At 38.2% G+C, this 23,239-nt stretch overlaps 1 protein-coding gene across 4 annotated transcripts in view; it reads left to right on the top strand.

Annotated features, from left to right (window-relative positions):
- Nucleotides 1–1,674: 1,674 nt before the first annotated feature.
- Nucleotides 1,675–23,239, top strand: part of zgc:66433 (uncharacterized protein LOC321250 homolog) — an 82,152-nt gene continuing 60,587 nt past the window's right edge. For 2 of the 4 annotated variants that reach the window (XM_022214006.2, XM_022214005.2), the window contains exon 1: nucleotides 22,103–22,633. In XM_022214006.2, the coding sequence (XP_022069698.2) occupies nucleotides 22,599–22,633 (35 nt within the window). In that variant the 5' untranslated portion in view covers nucleotides 22,103–22,598. Of the gene's footprint in view, nucleotides 1,789–22,102; nucleotides 22,634–23,239 lie in introns of those variants that run through there. The other 2 variants (XM_022214003.2, XM_051954036.1) reach the window with 2 other exon arrangements.

The following is a 23,239-nucleotide window of genomic DNA, read 5'->3' as shown; positions in this document are numbered from 1 at the left end:
CTGCTCAAACTGCTGCTGCTGGAGAACCATGTTTAGTCGGTTTGGTACCACGAAGCCAGAAGCTCTCAGCTGCATCCACAAACACTCCTCCCCCTTCAAGGAAAGTCTCAGAAACAAATAAAGTCTGACAAACAAATAATTATGACCCTCAGAGCGGCTTTTTACAGCAGCTTGGATCTTTAACTTTTGCATTTTAAATTTCTGGAGCTGCTCAGACTTGATACAGGATGAAACTGTTTGTCATTAAGAGCATTTCATGCTCCAAACATCATTTTCTTATCTCATCTGGAGTCAGTTGGGCGGTGCTCTGCGTTGTGCTGAAGGTGCGTTCAGGTGTCGCTCGCAAAAATGTAAACTCGTTGGCAATAAAGAGAATAAAGTGAAACAAAATTTCCTTCATAATGAGTTTGTTCAGGAGTGTTTAGTGATTAATTAAACCTGAAGAAATTAAAGCATTAAAACATATAAAAAGTGATCAAATGTTCCAATTATGTGATCATTACAATGTGGGAAATCATCATGTGTCACTGTTTTACTTTTACTTGACAGTAAAATGCAAAATATTTACTTGCTGCTGCTGAGTCATAAGTAACTCACCTGTTTCATTGCCAGACACTATTTACAGAAAGATTAATTGAAGTTATGTTGTTTATTATGAATAGTTTTTTATTTATTTTCACACATTTTGTTAGACCTTTTTGTTGTCTCGTATGCTACTTAAAAATATATGGTAAATACACGTTTAAACCAAGCTATATCTCAGGTTCTTCTACTTTAATTAGAATTTAGAGCAGCTGATTTATTAATTCCGATGGTCTCTCAGGTGGTGATGATCCGTCACACGTTTTAAATCTACTACACATTGAATATCTGTTAGAAACATTGCTACACGATATTGTCGCTAATGTGCTGTACTTGTTTGTGTGATTTTACTTGAAACCTATATTCAAAAGTTATACACTGAAAGTACCATTAAAAACCCTCACAGATTTGACATATTACTATAATCTTGTGGTGTATTTGACTTACTATATGTCTTTATGTGTAACTTTGTGTTTTTTAAAGTGTAATTCTAAGATTCATTTGGATAATGAATCTTATATGTTTGTCACTGGCTTACATTGTAATTAACATACATTTGAAGCACTTAAACAATGAAGCAAATGTGTCAGAAATCACTCATTAAATCAAATCAAATCGAATGAGAAGCAACTTCATTGTCATTACTGAGTACTAGGTCAATGAAAGGCAGTTTAACATCTAGCCAGGAGTGCAAAAGCAGCAGTAAAGTGCATTATTTACATTATTTATATAGAGTATGTTGCAGTAACAATAGTAAGAACAGAGTGCCATGAACTCACTAATGAGTGTATAGATGTGGCTACAATATAAAACAAAAAAATCTAAATCTACAGGGAGCGATAAATAGTGATATGAGCAGCAGAAATAGTAGAAATAGTATGAATAGTTCAGACAATGTGAACAGTAATCAGCCAGTCACATTAATTCCCAACTTTAAATGAGCATATGAGACTATTAAAAGAAAAATAACCTGCTGTGTGTTGCACAGTTACCACCAATGTTTTATAGAAATAAGATTTGTATCTGACAAGGGGGATTTCCGACTCTCCGTGTCGCCCTTGAACGCATCGACGGAACAGAGACGCAGCTCAGGACTGAAGACAAATAATCCAATAATCAGCAGCAGCAGCAGCAGCGGCTCATGTCTTGGTTCCAGAGTCTGAGGGATGAATTCACTCTGAGGCCGTTTGAGATCCAGGAGACTCGGTGAGTTTCTGTCCTCTGATTCCTCACAAAGTTCAGCTTCAGTCTGATCAACGGGATGTTTGATCGGTGATCGATACATGGACTCAGCTGCTTTTGTTTGAGCTCCAGGACTTGCTGGAGGAAACGTGTGTGTGTGTGTGTGTGTGTGTGTGTGTGTGTGTGTGTGTGTGTGTGTGTGTGTGTGTGTGTGTGTGTGTGTGTGTGTGTGAAACATGTATCTGGGCTGTATTTGTTGCATGTTGCATTTCTTGAACTCCTGTAGTGAGTTTTTATGGATTTTAGAGAACATTTCCAGTAAACTTAATATAATGATGACATTTTTCTGATAGTTTCAAACTTTGGCTGAACTGGAAGTAGATTGTAAAGTGATTAGACAAACTTCATCTGCACAAATAATCAAATTTCCACTCAGACAAACATTTTCAGTTTCAGTCTTCTCCACGAGTAGCTTTGAGTTGTTGTATTAACTTGATAAATTAAATTTATCCAAATGAAGTTAACCAGCAGCATCAGCAGTTTATGTTGGATACATTCAAGTGATTTAAGTCCCAAATTAACAGCTGCTGCAACTCATTTTTATATAAAATCATCTTGTAATCAATCAATAGTTGTTTTGTACCAAATGTTGATGACAAGCCATTAATTTGTTCAGTTAAGTGTCCATTCTTTCCATTTTTATTCATATTTGGTTGAGTTGCAGAAGCAAAATTTAAAGGTCAAAAGAGCAATAGAGCTCTTTTTCATTACTTTTGTTTGTATTAAAATAAGTTAGAAAGGACAAAGTGTAATTTTTCCTGAAAGAGACTCCTAAACTAAACCATCAGCCAAACAGAAAGCTCAATAAGATTCATTCAAAACAGTATTTTATCTCATCTCCAGCTCGTTTACGGTGTTCACAGTGTAGTTTCCTTTTTTCCTTTTACTTTACCTTTACATAATGACTGCATATTTTCAGATCGATTCCACATCAATGTCTCCTCTCATGCAGGTAGCAAATATTCTTTGTTGTTTATCATTGGGGTTTAAATTCAGATATTTGCAGTCCACTTCCTGCTGTTTTCTGAATGGTCAGCGCTCTGTAGCGCTGCCGTGAGATCAACACTAACAGTGTGTGTTTCAGTGGAGGCAGGTCAAGGACGCTGCAGATTAAACGGTTATCTTTCACTGTGTAAGAACCTTTGTAATCCTCAACACTGTCACTGACTGATTCAGAAAATAGCGTCATGCTGTCTGTCTGTCTGTCAGAGTCACAGAGTCTATTGATCCGGGATCATCTGATCTGATCTGATCTGATCTGATCCCCACCAGGACAAACTGTAACATCATGACTGCAGCGTGTCGTTGTGCCGCAACAAACAGCCGGTTTCACGCTAAAACCCACCTAAACCCTGATAAATGCTGTTGCTGCTGTGCTGGTGGTAAACTGAGTTATCACACTGGATGCGTGAGCTTTAGGGCATCAGGCTGCTAATCTGACAGAGAAGCCTGATAAATGTGACTGTGAGATGATCATCTGTCAGTGGGTCACGGAACAAACCCGGACGATTGTCCTGTTCACTGATACACAATTAGGCCTGTTGCTGTTACTGTGCAGCTGAATGTTTAGTTTCTTCTATTCTGTGCAACCTAAGGGACAGTTTTCTTCTCATTAATTGTTCAGATATGGCAAAAAATCCTCATAATTTCAGCTTCCATTGTGTGCATTTAAAACAGGGAATTTACAAGCTTGTGTCCGTTATTGTCCAGAGCAAAAAGCATCAATGAGCTGCTATTAGTAGACTTAGAACTGAAACTTTGAACTGTTTTCTGTATTATTAAAGGGACATTCCACCATTTTTAAGCATAAATGTCCTTATACTCATCATGTTTAGCTCTGCATCCCATGAATTCAGTTCTATAATGTTTCTAGTGGCTCCTGGAGGACAGAAGTTGGTATTTGTTGGGTAAAGTATAGGAATTGTAGGATCCAGACCAGGGTTCGACCAACATGGTTGTTTCTCTTTTTGTTTTTAGGGCCAATGCTAATTATTGATCAAAAATGACCAATAGCTGATGTTTGGAACTGATATACATTAAATGTAATGTTTCAGCAGCATGTGATAGCAGAAAACCTGTCATTCGTAACTAGGTTTCTTCATTAATAAGGGTTATTATACCTGAATATGTAAAATAAAAACTGGAGTGATTAAATTAGGATGCTCTCCTCTGCTTATGTGGGATCCACTGAGATTGATCAGTTTGTTTCCTACAGTTACATCTGCTGTTATTCTCTATGTTATTAATCTTTTACTGTTCTGTCACTTTTATTGTCCACTACGGTTCATTTCTTAAAGCTTTATTAATTAGTGTTTTCAAGTTAATCTGTAGCTGCCTTTCAACTTAGCTGCTAGCCATTAGCTTAGCGTTAGCGGCTATGAGAGAAGCTAATGTCCTGGTTTGTGACATCGGCCTGTGCTGCTTTTTCAGTTTTTGCAGTTTCTGCTTGAGAGACATTTCAGAGACCACAGAGTGATGACAGACGGAGGGAGGAGCCTGAATCAGATTTGAAGTAGTGAATCTAATTTGTCAATAATCGGCTGATAATCAGAGTAATGCCAGATATTTGTCACGATAATCGGCCAAGCCAGTACTCTGTCAAACCCTCATCCAGACTAGGCCTGAACAGTGACTTAACTTCAAACTAAATTCCAACTTGAAGCAGAGAAGCTCGCAACTCACAAAAGCTGCAGTTTCAGATGTACATGCAGAACGTCTGTCCCAGAGCTTCAACTTGTTTTGTCAATAGTTCTCCTTGTATATCAGTCCCAAAGTACATCTTATGTGACTACAAGCAAGAACATACAGTGTCTGCTGCAGCCTGTAGGGGATAAAGTAGGTTACATTCAGCACTAGTGGTCGACTGATGTGGGTTTTTTAATGCCTGATGCAGATATTTTGAGCAACAGGGCAGCTGGTGGCCAAAATGTAATGCAGATATCATGATGTCATTTTTTTGTATCTCATAAGAAACGAAGTGTTAACAGTTTTTGTCTTTGGTGTTGTTGTCCGCTAGCCTTAGCTGCACATTCATGGCACTTGCAGTTACACTTTTGATAGTGTTTTGTCTTGTAAAGCTTCGTCTCGTGTTTTTAATGTGTTGCAATGTTACAAGTATTTTCCCCAAATCGTTCAGCCTTATGGTGTTGAATTAACAATATAAATAAATTGAACATCTTGACTTTTAGTCTCTATTAAGATATGTTGACCTCTGCTGCTTTAATTTCAACATTTCTTTTTAAAATCAGTCTGTTTTTTGTTTTTTTACTGAACTGCTGTAGAAGCTCGTCACTAATGTTTTTTTATCTGTTTGAGACGGCTGTAAACTAAAACCGCTCACAGTCTGGACCTTGGCTGTCCAACACAACCTTGAGACAAAGTCAATGACTACGTTTATATGCAATCAATAACCCTTTCATAACCGGAATATTAGCAATAACCTGGTTGCGTACGGCCATGTAAACACCCGCAAAAACCCGAATATGCTCATATTCCGGTTTTTAAAAACCCGAATAAGACCCCTGGGTTACTCCTTTTCTAACACGAATATCTCATAATATGAACGCGCATTGGAATATCCCCATAGAAAGAAACATTCATTTGCGTTCTGCGCATGTTTCATCCTAAAGGAATCTTGGTCTTTTGAGTACGGCAACCATAGATATATACAAACGCTAGATGTCTCGAGACGGAGTCGGCGTCGTCGTCACTTGGCGGCCATCTTAGGACAGGGGACTGCTCTGGCGCACTGTACTGTAGTCAATGGTAAGGTGGATGATTTCCTCACTTTAACACTCATAACTCGCTCAATTCTTGATTGATTTACAAACGGTTTAGTTTATTACAAACCTTATTAACGTGGCTATGATTCAGGCTCAATTCCGAAATCGCAGCTTTTCGTTTTGAAAAATGCGGCATAGTTGTGTGTCTTTTCTGCCTGGCTACTCACATTGAAGATAGTGTTACTCACAATCTGATTTTCAATTATTAGGTTTTCCTGAGACCAACGTTTTTTGAGAACCTAATCTTTAGGCGAAATTACATTCTTTGTGGTTGTGGTTGTATTTATTTGCTTGTTAAGAGACTTTGATTGAGACCTTAGACTTATTGTTTGTATACATCTATGCCTGGATTAGTTAGCCTGCAGCCGAAATGCATTGTGGGTAATGTAGGCACCGGGTTCATGAAAAGAAAAGACATCATCTCTTTTTGTTGTGCATTGATTTTGGTTGAGCTTTGTTTTTATCTGTGCATTAGAAAGCTGATAGTAATAAAAAAGTGCAATGCTAAATATTAAAATTACATTTACATCCATTTATGCTGAAAAAGCTGATATCTGTGTTCATTATTATATGAATTCAATGGTTTTAATTATTCTTATGTAAACAGTAAAACAAGTACATCTCTGACGTTTATAACAAACCAAGCTGTTGTAAAATCGGTTGAAAATTGAGCAATCTACAGTGATTTTAAAATCCATGCTCCATTGACTTTAATGTTATGAGTGATCGAGCAGCCCTGTCCCAAGATGGCCGCCATGTGGCGACGTAGCTCCCCATAGGCTGACAGCGCTCATGAGCCATCTCGTGTTTGTATATATCTATGACGGCAACTACTTGTATGCCGCGTCTGGTGCGCGACCCACCGGAAATACACAAGGAGAGGTAAACAGACACGGCGAAACCCACATGCAGCACCACAGCGCCACACTTTTGGAGTGAGGAGGAAACGGACTACTTTATTTATTTTTTTATTTTTGTCTTTGGGTACAGAAAGAAGAAACGGAAATGACGCCATCTGTGTCATGACGTTGTCCGTGCGTCCCGGTTTGGATGGGAATATTCCAATTGATTACGCTGATCATGTAAACAGGAGTAACTCTGTCTGTTTAGGCATGTAAACGGGTTATTCCAAATGTTTCAGAAACAGGAGTATTGACCTTAACCCGAATATTAATGGCATATAAACGTAGTCAATAAATATTGATCAAAGTGACTATAAACTGCTATAATTGTATGATTTCAATCTGACTGTAGTCTGTAAACATGGTGGTGGCACATAATTACATAGTTTGTCATATTATTAGTTTCTTCGGTCAAATATCAAAGTCTGCATTGCCAAGCATTTAGCAGTATCTGGTCCATGTAAGCTGTAGTCCAGTGGTTTCTATAAACGATAATCAGGGTCTGTGTTGGAGAGAAATGAACTCTGACCCACTGGAGCCACACTGATGGAAATCACATTAGAACATTACAACAGATAACAGTCACTGGAGGTTGTCTGTCGTGTGGTTCTGTCTCAGGGATAAATACTGTCTGATCAGGAGTCTGATGTGATTTTAACTTCAGTGGGAGATGATAATTAGGCCTGTCACGGTCATTGTGCAGTTCTTTCAGCTGACTGTGATCATTTTGAATAATCATGAGAATCGCTTCCACTCATCTGTATAAAAACAGCTGGATGACACAGAAATGTCCTATTTAGTCACTCTTTGTTGCTTGACATCGCTTGCGCCTCCTTCTTCTGCTGTGATTTAATGACACCAGCTGTTTATCTGGAGGCTCTTCTCGGTCATTCCATATCACATGGACAAAAGATGGTTGCACCACCATCTCAGATTGTCTTCATTTTTTGTTATTCTGCAGAAGGGTAAAAATGATTGAGAAACCCAAAGTTACAGCCTCACAGGCCCACTGGTTTTTATTTTACAGCCTGTTGAAGGACGGGGGTCCTGAATTTTAAAAATCCGTCTGTCATTTTTTGATGATTTCAAACCCTAATAACTCAGGAAGTACTCAATATATCTTCTTCACATTTTCAAGTTCTTTTAAATGTAGATAGATGCATAAAATAAAGTGGTCAGACAAGTGTTATGATGAAAATCTGTTGAGGCACAACCATTTAAAAAGTGCATAAGATTACAATAAGCTCCAAAATGAAATGCATTTATTAGGTACTTAACATTACTCTGCTGGGTCAGGATAGGTCGGATTTTGTTGTCTCGGTCATAAGCAATTTTTTGAGACATTTATGGGACACTAAATGTGCCTAGGGAGGGCTAGGGAAGCTGTCAATCACAGGTTGTTTGCCAAAATTCACCATATTTAGGCTGAAATTACTCCATGTGGACAAGGTGGCACATTTTTGAAATTTTGTAGGTTTGAAGATACACATGAAACCTTGTAGAAAAACTTAAAATGAACTTTGGTTCTTGCTGTATTCATTCTCCACAGCTTATACCAATAAGGATGTTTTTCTCTTTCAGGTGGTGCTGGAAACATAGTGAACAAATCATATATGTTCTTATGTTTTGCTTATATCCCATCAGATTTTGAAATGTTTAAAATTTTCTTTTTTTCAGCTGGTAGTTGTGAATGTGCATGTGCTAGAAGACTAGTTTGCTTTGCATGCTAACTTCAGAGACAGCCGGTGCTTTAGCTGAAACTAGTGGTGGTTGGGTAGAGCATGTAGAGCAGTTGGTGGTGGTAGTGCATTACAAACAATAAAGATGTCATCTATATGTCAGATAGGGAAGCTTCTTAAAACAGCCATTTGTTGGTAAGGCGTGTTTCAGAAGATGATGCTGTCTTCTCAGTACAGGTAAAACAGCCAGGTGGAGACTGTGAACATTCCACCACAGTTAGTGAACCAGGTGACACTACAGAATCCACAGCTGAGTCAGAAGACATATCCCCTGGGCTGTACGTAGCATGTCTATATGATGGCCAGTGGTGGCTTGGCAATGTCAAGTCACATTCCTCAGAGCATGATGATTTTGAAGTACAATTAATGCACCCGCATGGACCAGCCAAGTCCTTTTACTGGCCAAAACATACGGATGAGTGCTGGGTGCCCAAAGAACATACCCTGTGTGTTGTCCCAGTGCCTGATGCAGTTGGTTTAGGGAGGCGTTATAGGTTTCCTGATGTAAGAATTAGTTGAGGACTTTTGGAGATCAAAGTGAAAAAATGGTGTCTAAATAACTTCCATAGCTCTAATATGTTTAATTTAGTGACATTCGATTGTCTAGTTTGTGTTTAGGTTGTAATTTGTAAGAAACCACCAGCTAGTCAAAAACGTCTACCCCTGTACACTTTGTGCCTCATTTTCAAGATGTTGACAAGCAGAACCAAAGTTCTTTTGTAGTTTTTATTAAAAGTTAAGATAAAGATTAAAAATTTTGCTAAGTATGAAACTTGTACAACCTTGTCCATAATCTGAAATTTTAGTTCAAAAAGTCATTTTTTTGCTAGCAACCAATATTTGAGACATTATTGCAAGGTTGTGAATAACATTTTCAGTACTAGTCATGCTTTGATACTTACTTTATGTTGTATCCTACCAAACTGAACCATTTTTGAGGACCAAATGATCTCTCTTGAGCAGGAAATGCCAATATGAAAAGCTCGTCTGAAGACTTTTTTCACATATTGAGAGGTCTGGTATACAAAATATATGAGACATACACCTTGCTTGAAGCTCAAAATATTATGTACTATATGCATGTTTTTAGTCCTGAAAATTTCAAGCAGATATCTTGAGGGGTTCCTGAGACATAAAGTTGTGAAAACTGAAAAAAATTACAGACGGAAACTAAAAAGCTTGACCCTTGCCCCTTTGTGGACCTGCAGAACCATGAGGATTGGGTTTAGGACCTCAAAATTTTGGCTTTCCCAATGAAATGTACCAAAGAATGGTACAAAAAAATATGAAGCAATTTTGAGGTGGTGGGTGCAATCACTTTTCTGGATTTTTGTCTTTTTGGTATGGAATGACCCTTCTAATAATTCACCGATTGGATTTCAGGGAGAATCTACTGACTTTGAAGAGATTTATTTACCAGACGGTCTTGTTTCAACCCTCACCTGTGGCCCTGAACTCTGGATAGTGACTAAAAGATTGAAGTTGTGGCTACAAACAGCCTAAATGAGTTTCTTCTGTGTGGTGGCTGGGACTTGGCCTTGAGATCGAGTGAGGAGCTTGAAGTAGGGTCGTTGCTTCATCACATTGAAAGGAACTAGCCAAGGTGATTTGGGGGTTTTCAGACCACATCCAACTGGCAGGAGACCTTGAGGTCAACCCAGAACTCTCTGGGGGTATTATATATCTCATCTGGCCTGGGAACACTTTGGGATCTTCATAGAGGAACTAGAAAGCGTTGCTGTGGAATCAACTGGCTAGCGTGCTTCAAGAGAAAATGGACTGATGGATTTATTGACATTAACATCGTGGATTTAGTTGCCAATGGAGCACCACTGTGGGCACATGTTGGTTTAAAGCCAAATGCCCAATAACTCAGAAAAGCCGATTTGTTGAATTTGCAGCAAAAATTTGGCACTGAAAGAAATAATACCACTAATCTAAAACTAACAGTGACATAAATTGAACAGAAAAAGGCAATAAAATCCAAAATGTATGTATAAAAAGGATTTATCAACTAAAAATTCATGATGGGGCAGCCCTAACGAGGAGGAAGTTTGAGTTTTGTTCAGATTTTCTTTGGATGTGAAGCCATGCTCAATACCTAATAAGAGAAATATTTGGAGTTTCAAACTTCATGGTGATTTCCTGTCAACTTTTATGTCTTTCTCTGTCAGATTTTTGACCATATAAATGAACTTTCTGCATGTAGCTTTAAGCTGTGCCCTGTATTTGTCCTGTATAAATAACCATGAGACGATACTGAAGTGGCCTTTGGTTGAATTTGTTTGTTTTTCCATTTCCACCATCAGAAGAGTCTCATACATACACTGCTCTGTCACATGCAGAACAAAGAAAACAAAATCCAATTCTAGTTGTACTTTTCAGCCTTTTCTCTACTAGATTTTCCACTTCTGTGGTTTGGTTCTGCAGCTCCAAACTTGTTTAGACATTTTCCAAGTTTAACTGATGAAACACAATCACATCTGCGGTTAAAAACAAGGAATCTGAACTGTTTTAAAACAACAAATCAACCTAACCAAGCCTGACAACAAGCTCACTGATCTTTCACAGTTGAGCTCAGGTTGCATTTTAACAAAAGTAGGTTTGTATTGTCCTATTCTGTCAGTCAGTATTTGAAAATGTTAAAGGCAGCAGTGATATGTGAAATGTCATTCAACATATTAAAGCTCAACAAAAGAAGATGTTGCAGCATCACTTTAGGTCACTTGGTACAGAAAGCCTGAACAGAGCAATGGGATGAGTGATTTGTTTGTTCTGTAGAAGCTTCGGTTTCAGGTCAAACACTTTGAATCGGCCTCCTGTTGCTTTAACACACAAACACGTGCTGCAGTTGTGTGAGTGAGCAGAAGAAAGCTGCTCTGTTTTATTGCCTCATGAACCTCAGCTGGGACCTGAGACGAAGAGAAAGAAAAAGATCTGGGCTTGTTAGAGGAGTGTGTTCAGCGTAAAGTCTCTCTCCAACACACCACCCAGTGCGGCAGCTCAGGGCAGGAGTATGATTACAGGCCTATTTACATTAGTGCATGCAGCGGTGGGAGGAGGGGGGGGGGGGGGGGGGAGAGATTGGCAAAGAGAGAGAGAAGGGAGAAGATGGTTTCCAGATGTGAGGTGGAATTCAGAGCGACTCCCCTCCTCTTCCTCTGTGCACAGATCTGGATCAGCTTTTGCATGTTGTAATGGAGAGAAGATAAACCACAAGACAGAGGGGAAGGCGTTTCACTGCAGGGGTGAGGGAGGGGAAAGAAGAAGTGATGGAGATGGGGAAGGGGATGGAAAGAATAGGGAAGAAAAGCAAAGGCTGGGAGACCACAAGTCCAACTTTAAAGAAATGGAAGCTGCTCCGGCGTTGGTTGGAAACACTTCTACTGAATTTAAACCACCTGAATGTTTGCAGCTTTCATCAGGGTGGTTCAGTCTTTATCTGTGAGACAGACAAACACTGCAGGAAAAAAACAGCCTCTTCAGAAATTTAAATGAGGAGTTGGTACAGGGAGGGTCCTGTTGTAGATTGCTCTTGCAAAATAATCTAAATTGTCCATCAGAAAAGGTCACATGGTAGCATGTCTCAGCTAATTTACGAACTCAGTGCAACATCATTCAACTGCGCAAAACCATTTAATGCATCCAAACCCACATCCTAGGTAGTTTTTATTACCAGTTAAGTTGTAAATGTTTTAGACATAATTTTTAAGCCCATTTAAAGGAGAAAAATTCAGTTCTGAGAGCTTAAAGTATCTTCAGACAGTAATATAGACCAGATAAAAGCAGACAATCTTCACATTTAAGATGCTGGAATCTGTGAATATTTGGCATTTTTGCTTTTAAATGAAAGTAGCATGGACAGACAAATGAATCATTAAAATTATTAGCAATGCACAATAACATAGGAATCAACTTCTGTATCTGCCAGTTATGACTTTCAAAAGAAATATTGAATTGTCAAAAATGAACATAGAACAGCAGATACTGTACTTCCTGCCAGGCTAAAGAATTTTTCTTTGAAATTGTTGCGAAATGGTCTCTTTTACGTAAGTTGAAGTAGTTTTCTTATTTCATCCAGTGTATGTGTGCTTTTGTAAGCTTGTATTCTATGCTTGCTCCTGGAAAACATTGACGGCAGAAATTCCTCCAGATTATGCACTAAAAAATAATGAAAAAATGAATTTCTGACACTTAAAAAATGAGGTAGAAGAAGAATTTCCTTTTCTGTGCTTTTATTTTGAAACACAGTTTTAATTTAGAATTTGAATGTGTTTACCCATTGGTGGTTTAGGATTAGATATGGTGTTTTTTTTCTGTAAAAAAAGGTTATTTTTGATGTCGTAATCTTTCTTTTTCTTTTGAAAACCTTTATGAACTGTGTGAGTTCTCAGCTTTTGAATCTGTCACCTTCTTCACCTCCCTCAGTCCAGACTCAGGGTCGTTTCAGGAAATACCAACATCCACTTTTTTTTTCTTTCGAGGGGAAACTGACCGACATTCCTCATGGCTCTATAAACAGAAGGTCGTATGATTGATACATGCATATACACATAAATACGCACACACTCGTGCACGCTCACAGGTTTTGTAGTCGGTTGTTTCTTGCTCTTGGATCAGTTTTGACAGTTTGTCGGCGTTGAGAAATTCATCCACATATAGACACTGGATAGTTGTGTTTTTGAAAATTCCTGCTGTTGATTTTTGGAAAGTTAAGAAGAGTGAGGGTCCAGGTGGTTCATGTTCTGTGATGGGGGTTGTAAATCTCCCTTAGCAGGGGTATATTTAGATTCCCTCGCAAAAGACTTGGAGTTGAGTTCATATTTGTAGTTTAAAAGAAAAACATACCTGGATTGGCTGTGACTCACACCTGGGTTAGACCCTCTCAGACTATCTGAGAAGAAGTTGTTCGAGAAACTTGATGATTTGAGAAGCAAAATGTGGAAACAGACAGACTCCACTTGCAGGATTAAATCTTCACAAATTATTATCTTCGTGGCAGCAATGGATCAAATTACTTTAGGTTCTGTGAAGTATATTTTTTGTAGTAACAAACCTACAGATTTGAATAAGTCTAATGCTACTAAAGTTATCATTTAGTCTAGACACCTTCAGAAAATGGGAAGTAAATACTCATTGCAATTTCCTAGAAGACACAACGGTGACTTAAAATAGCTTAGTTTGGATCACAAAGATATCTAAACATAAAACAAAAGAAAATAAGAGGTTTTTTGGAAGGGTGATGCATGCAAGGGCTGCAATATTTAATCAATTTGTTGTCAACTATTAAATAAATCAACTATTTGGATAATCAGCTAATCAGTTTGAACACTGATCGACATTTTTTGCAGTTTCCTTGTGTTTTATAGCTCAAACATGTAGATAAAGAAACAGTAAACAATTTAATCCTCTAGCAGCTGGAGTGCCAGAAACTACTGTATAGTAGTCATCTCGTTAAAAAACAGTCATTTTCTGCAATTAAAATATGTTTTCAAGTGTTAATTTTACATGATATTTGTTTTATTTTTTTTTCTATTTGATGAGAGAAATTTACTTGTGTACAAATAACACTACCTGTGAATATGTTTGAATAATATTACAATACAAATAATCAGGCTTGACACTGCAGAAAATGCTATTATTCATTGGGTATTGTTAAATAGTTTTATCTAAACAAAAATCGTGTTAAAAAAGTGTATATACAGACATTTAATTCTATAAAATAAATATCTTTACAAACATGTGAAGCGTTATTATATATTATGTTAGCAATAATAAGTTATTTTACAGATCATATCAAGGGTAATTTGTTTTTAGACACATAACTTTACATAACCATAAAAAGCACTCAGAGAGCACAGTACTCCGCCCAGGCTGCTCAGTCGTCGTATGATTTCCAACGGATGAAATCTTTAAAAATAATTGTGGTGGATTTGTAGTAGGATCACAATCATGTGATCGTCAGCAGGCAGCTGATGTAGTGTTCAATTGTTGTCATGGTTACAGTGACGCTGTGCTGCTATCTCACAATGACACAAAAATCTTTAATAAATCCGTGGATCCAGACTATAAGCGGCATCACTGCCACAATATAATCAACTGGTCCTTGTTTCATTTCTGACTTCCCTGAAAATTTCATCCAAATCCATCCCTCTGTTTTTGAGTAATGTTGCTAATAGACAGACGAACAGACAAACCAATGCCGGTCAACACATAACTCCATTGCGTTCCTTGGGAGGGTCAAAATCTTGTATGTTCCATAGATAAGATTTTTTTACACTAATTTAAAATAGATATGTTAATTCATAACTTTGTGTAATTGTTTTGATAATTTTGAATAAAAAGGAATCGTCAAAATTACAGTTTATTTATTTATTTTACAGTGCAACTAATCGATTAACCAAGAAAATAAGCAACATATTCCGTATGCTGACATCAGTAACTTCAGTGTTAAAATCTTTAGTATCTGTTTCTGCAAAAGATTTTGAAATGGTGGCAAAACATCACTAACAGTCAAAAATCATAGTGTTATTGTTTATGTTTATTGTTTCCCTCCATATAAGAGGACGTTCAGATCCTGATGTTGCTCTGAGGGCATCACAGATTCCTCATCCAGTGTGACAGATTTTCTGGAGCTTTACATCCAAAATATAAAACTCGTTGCTCCCATACGTTTGTGCTTCTTCTGCAGTCTGTGGTGTTCTGCTCAGCCAAGCCTCTCTCTCTCTCTAGCTCTCTGGCAGTCGAGCACCATCTTAACTTGTCTAATTGGCTTGACCCAGTTTTAAGTGAGAAGAACCAGACTGGATATGTTTTACATTTCTTTGATTGGGAAGCTTTTTGTTTGCAGAGTAGAGTTTCGCTGTGGCACTGAATCATCCTTTCCTGTCCTTGAGACACAACACTGAGCTGTCAGAATTATTTATATTTCCATTTTTACAAAAGAGTGTGATTTTACTAAGTATAGCAGTGACTGCAGCACATAAAAATCCTGCCTCTTCCTTATTGTTTCCTCACCAGTTTATATGACTTATTAATTCCCCTGAATCCTGATTTTGAATCCTTGCTGCAGTGAGCAGAGAGTTATTCTGGATGGGAAATCCCACAGGTCTGGTTCCTGGTATTAATCTCAAGCAAAATCCAATGTAGCACTGATTGTATTGGTGGAAACACTGATTAACCCATAGATTAAATTGGGGGAAATCCTCCACTTCAGCCTGAGAGTGGTCCTTCCTGGAGGTTTATTGGAAGTGTCATGTTGTAGACTTAGGGTTGTGACGTACGAGTAAAGAAAATTTCTCAATTTCAGCAAGTTGAAACTGATCTTAGTGGCAGTGTATTTGTGTTTTTATGCTGTTGAGCTGATACAGACTGACTCTTTGTTTACTCAGACACACACTGGTGATTTGGGCAGGTTCAACACGTCTGAATCACCCAGACAACACTCAGTCTGGACATGTTGGGATTGAGAAATTCATTCCACTAACACCATTCCTCTGTGAATGCTGTGGTGATTAATGTGTTTTACATGTTATTTTTTTTAACTTTGTGAATTTGTATAACATGATTCAGTTCAGAGGCCCCTATCTGCTGACACTACTTTCACTTGAAATCTCACTAATCCTTTTAAAAACATGTAAAGATGATCCCTGTCATATACAATGCCGTCAAAAACTTCACTTAAGTAAATTGGCCACTTATCTAAGATTGACTCCTTGTCTTGGTTGTGTGTCTGAGAGGATCTAGCAGTAGGGAATCTCAGGATCAGCCCTTATGTCACATCGCAGCCCCTCACACACAGTGTTAGCGCTCGGAGCTGTAGTGGCTGCAGCTAGTTAAGCTTCCTGCTTATGGTGATTAGCTGCGACAGGCTGTTGCGCGATGCTACATCCCGACTGAGACGGATAGGATGATTAGCATGAGGCTCTGAGCTTCTGAATTTAAAGGAAGCTGGCGTGTTGGCAAATTCACTGTTAACTTAAAGAAACTGCATGTTTTTATAACTTTAAATGCTGATAAAAATCTATTAAGAGAGGGAGACTTTTGATAGACATTTTATTCAAGGTTGTGATGGTAATGGGGACATAGAGAGTAAAAACAAAGAAAGCCTTTTTTAAAAGAGAAAGTTATTCTCTTAAAAGTATGGGTTTTTTTTTTTGGAATATCATTATAATGTGTACACAATAAGTATGTTAAAGTAAATATTTCGATGCTTGGGGTAATTAAATCATCACAGACTGGACTACAGTTTTGTTATTAAACCAAATATGAAATCTTAAAAATTGAGTAACCTCTCACGTCATTTAAAGCAATACAAACCTGTTACTTATAAGGTGTTTTAATGTTTAATGTAACCTAAATGCTAGATTAACACATTTAAAACACATCAAAAATATTTAAAATGTTTCTTTTGAAGTGGTTTGATTATTGCAAATGTCTTTGCAATTGAGGGGCCTAGGACAAAAATTAGAATTTTACTTTATCATCATTAAAATTTAATTCATAGTAGCAAAGAATTTGAGCTAGCTAGCTAAGTGCTACAGCAAATTTATATAGCATAACATTATTAGCTTAACATACAATCAGCTAATTAGTGTTTTTAGACAAATTTTTTTTTTTTTTTACCGCTAGTTGGCCTTTAGGTTACTGTATTAGACAATAGTGTACGTATTTATCAGAAATCTAACATTAGCAAGGCTATAGTGTTAGCTAGTTAGCTAGTGCTACAGCTAGCCAATACAGTGTGACAGTATTAGCTTAACATTCAGTCAGCTAATTAGCCTTTTAGACAGATAATATTTTTTTACTGCTGGTTAGCCTTTATGTTACTGTTTTAAATAATAGTGTATGTATTTATCAGAAATCTAACATTAAGAAGACTACAATGTTAGCTAGTTAGCTAGTCCTTCAGCAAATCAATATAGTGTGACAGTATTAGCTTAACATAAAGTCAGCTAGTTCACCTTTTAGACAGTAATATGTTTTTACTGCTGGTTAGCTATTATGTTCCTGTAGTAGGTGATTTTCACATAATTTTTCAAAAAATCAAACAGTTTTGAAATCATTGATGGGCCTATTCTGACATTTTCACATGTTACAGAAATTATCGTGTATCGTATTTATTTTGTACTGTCAAAATATGGCATCATCTGACTTCAAAACCACTCTTTTGGGGCCAGTAAAATGTTTTCAGTAGTATTTATATATTAGTAAGGTCACTGTCATCTTTGACAAGACCTAAAAGGAAAACTGGCTATATCTAAATGTCAGTTGGGGAATATTGTGCAGAGTTTCTTCTTTGTTTACCCTACTATACATGTTTCATTGTTGCATAAAAAGAAAAACAACTGCTTCCGTGATTGAGGTCACATGTCCAGTGAGAGAATGAATGCTGTTGTCACTAAGTGCTGTATATTGATTAATTCAGGGGAAGCAAACCCATTTATGAAAGCAGAAAAAGACAATGCACCAGTATATCATATACACAGAAGATGTCTAGTACTTCACAATCTAATATATGTGTGTCTGTTTGGATAATATGATGCCATTTATAGGTATAATTAGACAATTGAGAAATGCATTTGTTTGCTTTCTTGTTACATAAAAAAGATTGATACCTCTTTCCTGTGTTTGTGTGTTAATGGCTCTGTCCAAATATAAAAATATATACATAAATCAACCTACGAGCACCCTTATATCTCCCTAAATAAGACTTTACATCATGTTATTTTAACTATAAAGAAGTGAATGGTGAATTTTTTGCACAAGTTGCTAGGAAGTCATTGCACACGGCTAAGAAAACAGGTTGTAAAGCCACAGCGTTAATAGATTGTTGTCTTTGTAAGAATTAGCATGTGAGCTAATGAGCTTTAGTGGTGTTGGCAGGTGGACTTTGAACACCTTAAATAAGAGACGTCTAGCTGGCTCCAGCTCCACACAGGAGAGAGGTGTTGGTGTTTATTCTAACTCTGAAAAATGGTTTGTTTTGGTTTTATCTAATAAGTTTTGTAATATCTGTTCAATCAAAAAAATTGCATACTTAAATTCACAAAATTGTTGGTGTAATAGCTATTTAGGACAAACATGCAAGCAAATCTGTAATTTACCAATTAAATTAGAACAGGAACCAGTGCTACTGTCAAAATAATAACATTAGAGGGTTTTCCACTGTCGGGACTTTCATGAACCTTTATAGACTTTCTGTTTCTGTTGTGGTGTGGCCAGCGACTTTGGCCACAACATTAATTCAGAGTGCAGAAGAAGAAGTGTAGATAAGGTGGGGGAGTGGCCTGTTAGAGTCTGGACTATGTGGCCATCTCAGGTAAGTCCGTGGTATAAGGTAGTGGCTGTGTCCTTGTTTTGTTTTTTTATTTTTTCGTGTTAGATAGCAGTAGCAATTAGCAGTTAGCAATTGGTACTTGCATCTGAGATGAAGTCTGCTTGTATAGTCTGTCTGTGGTGAGCTTGGTATTTTAGCAACTAGCAGTTAGCATTAACATGTACCTACCACTTGCAAGTTTGGTGAGCTGGCTTTTTTAGTTTCTTTGTCTGAGGTAAATTTGCTTTGGACATGGTAGTAGTCTAGCATTAGCATTTAGACGGGTTTGAAGCGTTAAAAGTATAGTTTGTCATTTTTAGCAGTTGTCACTAGGTATTCAGCATCTTGCACTAACTAACTGGTAGCATCAGCACTGGTCACGACCTGGAGCATCTCCTAAAATGGGCCTGGGTCAGCTGAACGTGGCAGTGCTGTTTGGATTGTGTAGGAGCAGTGTGAGCTGTCACTAGGGGGAGTGAATCTGGGATGCCAGAGTTCACCACCTATCTCCTGGAGGTGTTGTTGGACTAAACAGGCGAAACAAAGTTGAAGGGAGGTTTCCAGTTGATGCCCCCCAGCGATGTTTTAGGAATCACTGCTCACTGGTGTGTATAGTGAGGGGTCACGGATCCTAGGTCCTTCATTAAATGCACATCCTTTTTGTTTGGAATACTGGAAAAACGGAGCTTCTTGTCCTCTCAGAGTTTATACAATTCTCTGTTTTTTTTGCAGGAACTTGAAGACCACTTTAGTACTTTAAGCATATTTATACCTCAAGAACTTCCCATGTAGAACTTCTTTCAGGAGACCACTGGTACAGTGCTTTGTGAAAGTATTCGGCCCCCTTGAACTTTTCAACCTTTCGCCACATTTCAGGCTTCAAACATAAAGATAGAAAATTGTAATTTTTTGTCAAGAATCAACAACAAGTGGGACACAATCGTGAAGTGGAATGAAATTTATTGGATATTTCATACTTTTTTTAACAAATAAAAACCTGAAAAGTGGGGTGTGCAATATTATTCGGCCCCCTTGCATTAATACTTTGTAGCGCCACCTTTTGCTGCAATTACAGCTGCAAGTCGCTTGGGGTATGTCTCTATCAGTTTTGCACATCCAGAGACTGAAATTCTTGCCCATTCTTCCTTGCAAAACAGCTCGAGCTCAGTGAGGTTGGATGGAGAGCATTTGTGAACAGCAGTCTTCAGCTCTGCCCCCAGATTCTCGATTGGATTCAGGTCTGGACTTTGACTTGGCCATTCTAACACCTGGATATGTTTATTTGTGAACCATTCCATTGTAGATTTGGCTTTATGTTTTGGATCATTGTCCTGTTGGAAGATAAATCTCCGTCCCAGTCTCAGGTCTTTTGCAGACTCCAACAGGTTTTCTTCCAGAATGCTCCTGTATTTGGCTCCATTCATCTTCCCATCAATTTTAACCATCTTCCCTGTCCCTGCTGAAGAAAAGCAGGCCCAAACCATGAGGCTGCCACCACCATGTTTGACAGTGGGGATGGTGTGTTCAGGGTGATGAGCTGTGTTGCTTTTACGCCAAACATATCGTTTTGCATTGTGGCCAAAAAGTTCAATTTTGGTTTCATCTGACCAGAGCACCTTCTTCCACATGTTTGCTGTGTCTCCCAGGTGGCTTGTGGCAAACTTCAAACGAGACTTTTTATGGATATCTTTGAGAAATGGCTTTCTTCTTGCCACTCTTCCATAAAGGCCAGATTTGTGCAGTGTACGACTGATTGTTGTCCTATGGACAGACTCTCCCACCTCAGCTGCAGATCTCTGCAGTTCATCCAGAGTGATCATGGGCCTCTTGGCTGCATCTCTGATCAGTCTTCTCCTTGTTCGAGGTGAAAGTTTAGAGGGACGGCCGGGTCTTGGTAGATTTGCAGTGGTCTGATACTCCTTCCATTTCAATATGATTGCTTGCACAGTGCTCCTTGAGATGTTTAAAGCTTGGGAAATCTTTTTGTATCCAAATCCGGCTTCAAACTTCTCCACAACAGTATCTGGGACCTGCCTGGTGTGTTCCTTGGTCTTCATGATGCTCTCTGCACTTTAAACAGAACCCTGAGACTATCACAGAGCAGGTGCATTTATACGGAGACTTGATTACACACAGGTGGATTCTATTTATCATCATCAGTCATTTAGGACAACATTGGATCATTCAGAGATCCTCACTGAACTTCTGGAGTGAGTTTGCTGCACTGAAAGTAAAGGGGCCGAATAATATCGCACACCCCACTTTTCGTTTTTTTATTTGTAAAAAAAGTATAAAATATCCAATAAATTTCATTCCACTTCACGATTGTGTCCCAATTGTTGTTGATTCTTGACAAAAAATTAAAATTTTATATCTTTATGTTTGAAGCCTGAAATGTGGCGAAAGGTTGAAAAGTTCAAGGGGGCCGAATACTTTCACAAGGCACTGTACTTCTGATTCTTGATACTCATTCCTAAAACTTGGAGAAGACAAGAACCATTTCTCTGTCCACTTGATGTCTTTGTCAAGTCGCAGTCTTCTCTCTAACATCACCATCCACACTGTATAATTCACCAAATAGGCTCATATAATAAACCCGCCATTGTTCTGTTTCTGACATGCTCACAAAACTGAAGTTAAGTCCAGAAACCACTATTTGTCGGTGTCTAGGCATACCTGAAGTTATTGTGGGATCCTGTTTGTGCCACCTCACGCTTGCCTTTACATCCTACAGTGGAAAGCCACTTAACCAACTTCTGTCTTTGTTTTGTCTAAGTTGAACCTATCAACGTCAAGACCCGTAACCACAGCAATGTTTCAGGGATGCTTTGAAGTACCTATATTGGAGAAGATAATGTTTACTCCCATGATAGAGGTTCTACAAGGTTGGTTCTTGTGGTCGGAACTACACTACTGTTCAAAAGTTTGGGGTCAACCAGACAATTTCATGTTATCCCTGAAAACTCACACTTTTATGTATGTGCTAACATAATTGCACAAGGGTTTTGTAATCATCAATTAGCCTCTGTACGCCTATGTAGATATTCCATTAAAAGTCAACTGTTTCCAGCTAGAAAAATCATTTACCACATTAACAATGCCTAGACTGTATTTATGATTAATCTAATGTTATCTTCAATGAACGAATCTTCTTTTCTTTCAAAAATAAGAAAGTTTTTAAGTGATCCCAAACTTTTCAACGGTAGTGTAAATGTTGATATTAACCAAACGCTTAAGGGAATGATTGTATTAATGAAAAACTCAATGTTATCAGAGCAGTTTTAGTTAAACCAGGAGCTATTGTTGATCTCCACGTGTCCACCAAAGTTACTGCAGCAGTACGATTAACACTAATGTTTAGACCCTGTGTAAGCTTCTATCCCAGAATGGATGACTTGGTTTCCAACACAGCTAAACAGTAGAAGGAGACAGAAACAGTGGAGGGTAAGTCCATGAGGGGAGTATCTTGTTCACACATGCCTCCTCCCTCCCTCACTCCTCCCTCTTTATCTGCCTCCCTCCCTCCTTCTGCAGCATTACCAGTCGTGGTGACTGGGGGGAGAAGAGCGAGACGTGCAGCAGCCACTCACTCATTCAGCCCATTGTTTTCTCCGCTCTGACAATTTCTGCTGCACTTCTTTTGTGTGACGAGACTCTTCAGGATAAAGCATTATCCTGTGTTTTGGCAGCACGTAAAATCCTGACGTCTGTTTTTCTAACTTACCTCCTTTGTTTTTGTAAGATATTCTGATCCTGTCATAATCCCACTTTGGCTGTTGAGTGTTAGAGTAGTGAAGATTGGTTTTCTTCCAGATTTTGGGGAAAAAAAGCAAGTTTTGTATGAAATTTGACTATTAGTGAAGCTCTGAAGGAGGAAGAACCACAGGATGGTTTGACTTGGAGGAGAGAGCGATCTTCTCTTGTGGACGGCATCTTCTCTGTTGCAGAGAGGAAGAAGTGTTTGGTTTAGAGGGAAGAAGAGGAAGAAGGAAACCCAAAAGTGTTGGATTTGAGAGCTCCAGACTTCATCACCATGGCTGGGATGTATGGATGCTTTAAGGGCCGCAAGTAAGTTTTAGTCATAAAATATTCCCTTAATATTTCAACATCTTCTCCTCACATTATTGCTCATCAACATTGCTTCATCAAACTGCTCATTCGTATCATCATAATCTGTAAAACTCTGTGTCACAGGACGTGGGTGTTATTTGGCTCTTTAACAGGATTCATCATTGTCAGCACATAATTCTTTCTTCTTAGAAACCACTTCTACCACAACTTGTGTTCACATTAATACACTCTGATAATGGAAGTACTTTAACAACATGCTGTCCACAGTATGACTACAGAAGTAAATCTTTTCATAGAGTGCACTGATCTTCATTTGCATCTTAAAGGAGTTGACACAGTCCCTTTTTTTTTTTTTTTTGCAGAAGTCTCATCAAACTGTTGTTTCTCTTTGTTTGTTGAGACAGTTGATGGCTTGTAGGTGGCACTGACAGTCAGCTGTGTGGCTGATTTTAACTGGAAGCAAATGATTAGTCAGAAAGTCGCAGAGCTAAACTTGCTTTTGTCTTTGGTGCATGCATGCATGAGAATTTAACGGATGAGCAAGATTTCCTGTAAATTTCCTTGGCTCAGGTTCCAGTCATGTTGTTGCTCAACTGGATATAT

This window comes from Acanthochromis polyacanthus, chromosome 10 (genome assembly GCF_021347895.1).
Source record: "Acanthochromis polyacanthus isolate Apoly-LR-REF ecotype Palm Island chromosome 10, KAUST_Apoly_ChrSc, whole genome shotgun sequence".
NCBI lineage: Eukaryota > Metazoa > Chordata > Actinopteri > Pomacentridae > Acanthochromis > Acanthochromis polyacanthus.
The sequence above is the reverse complement of the archived record's forward strand: the minus strand, read 5'-3'. Positions and strand labels throughout refer to the sequence as shown.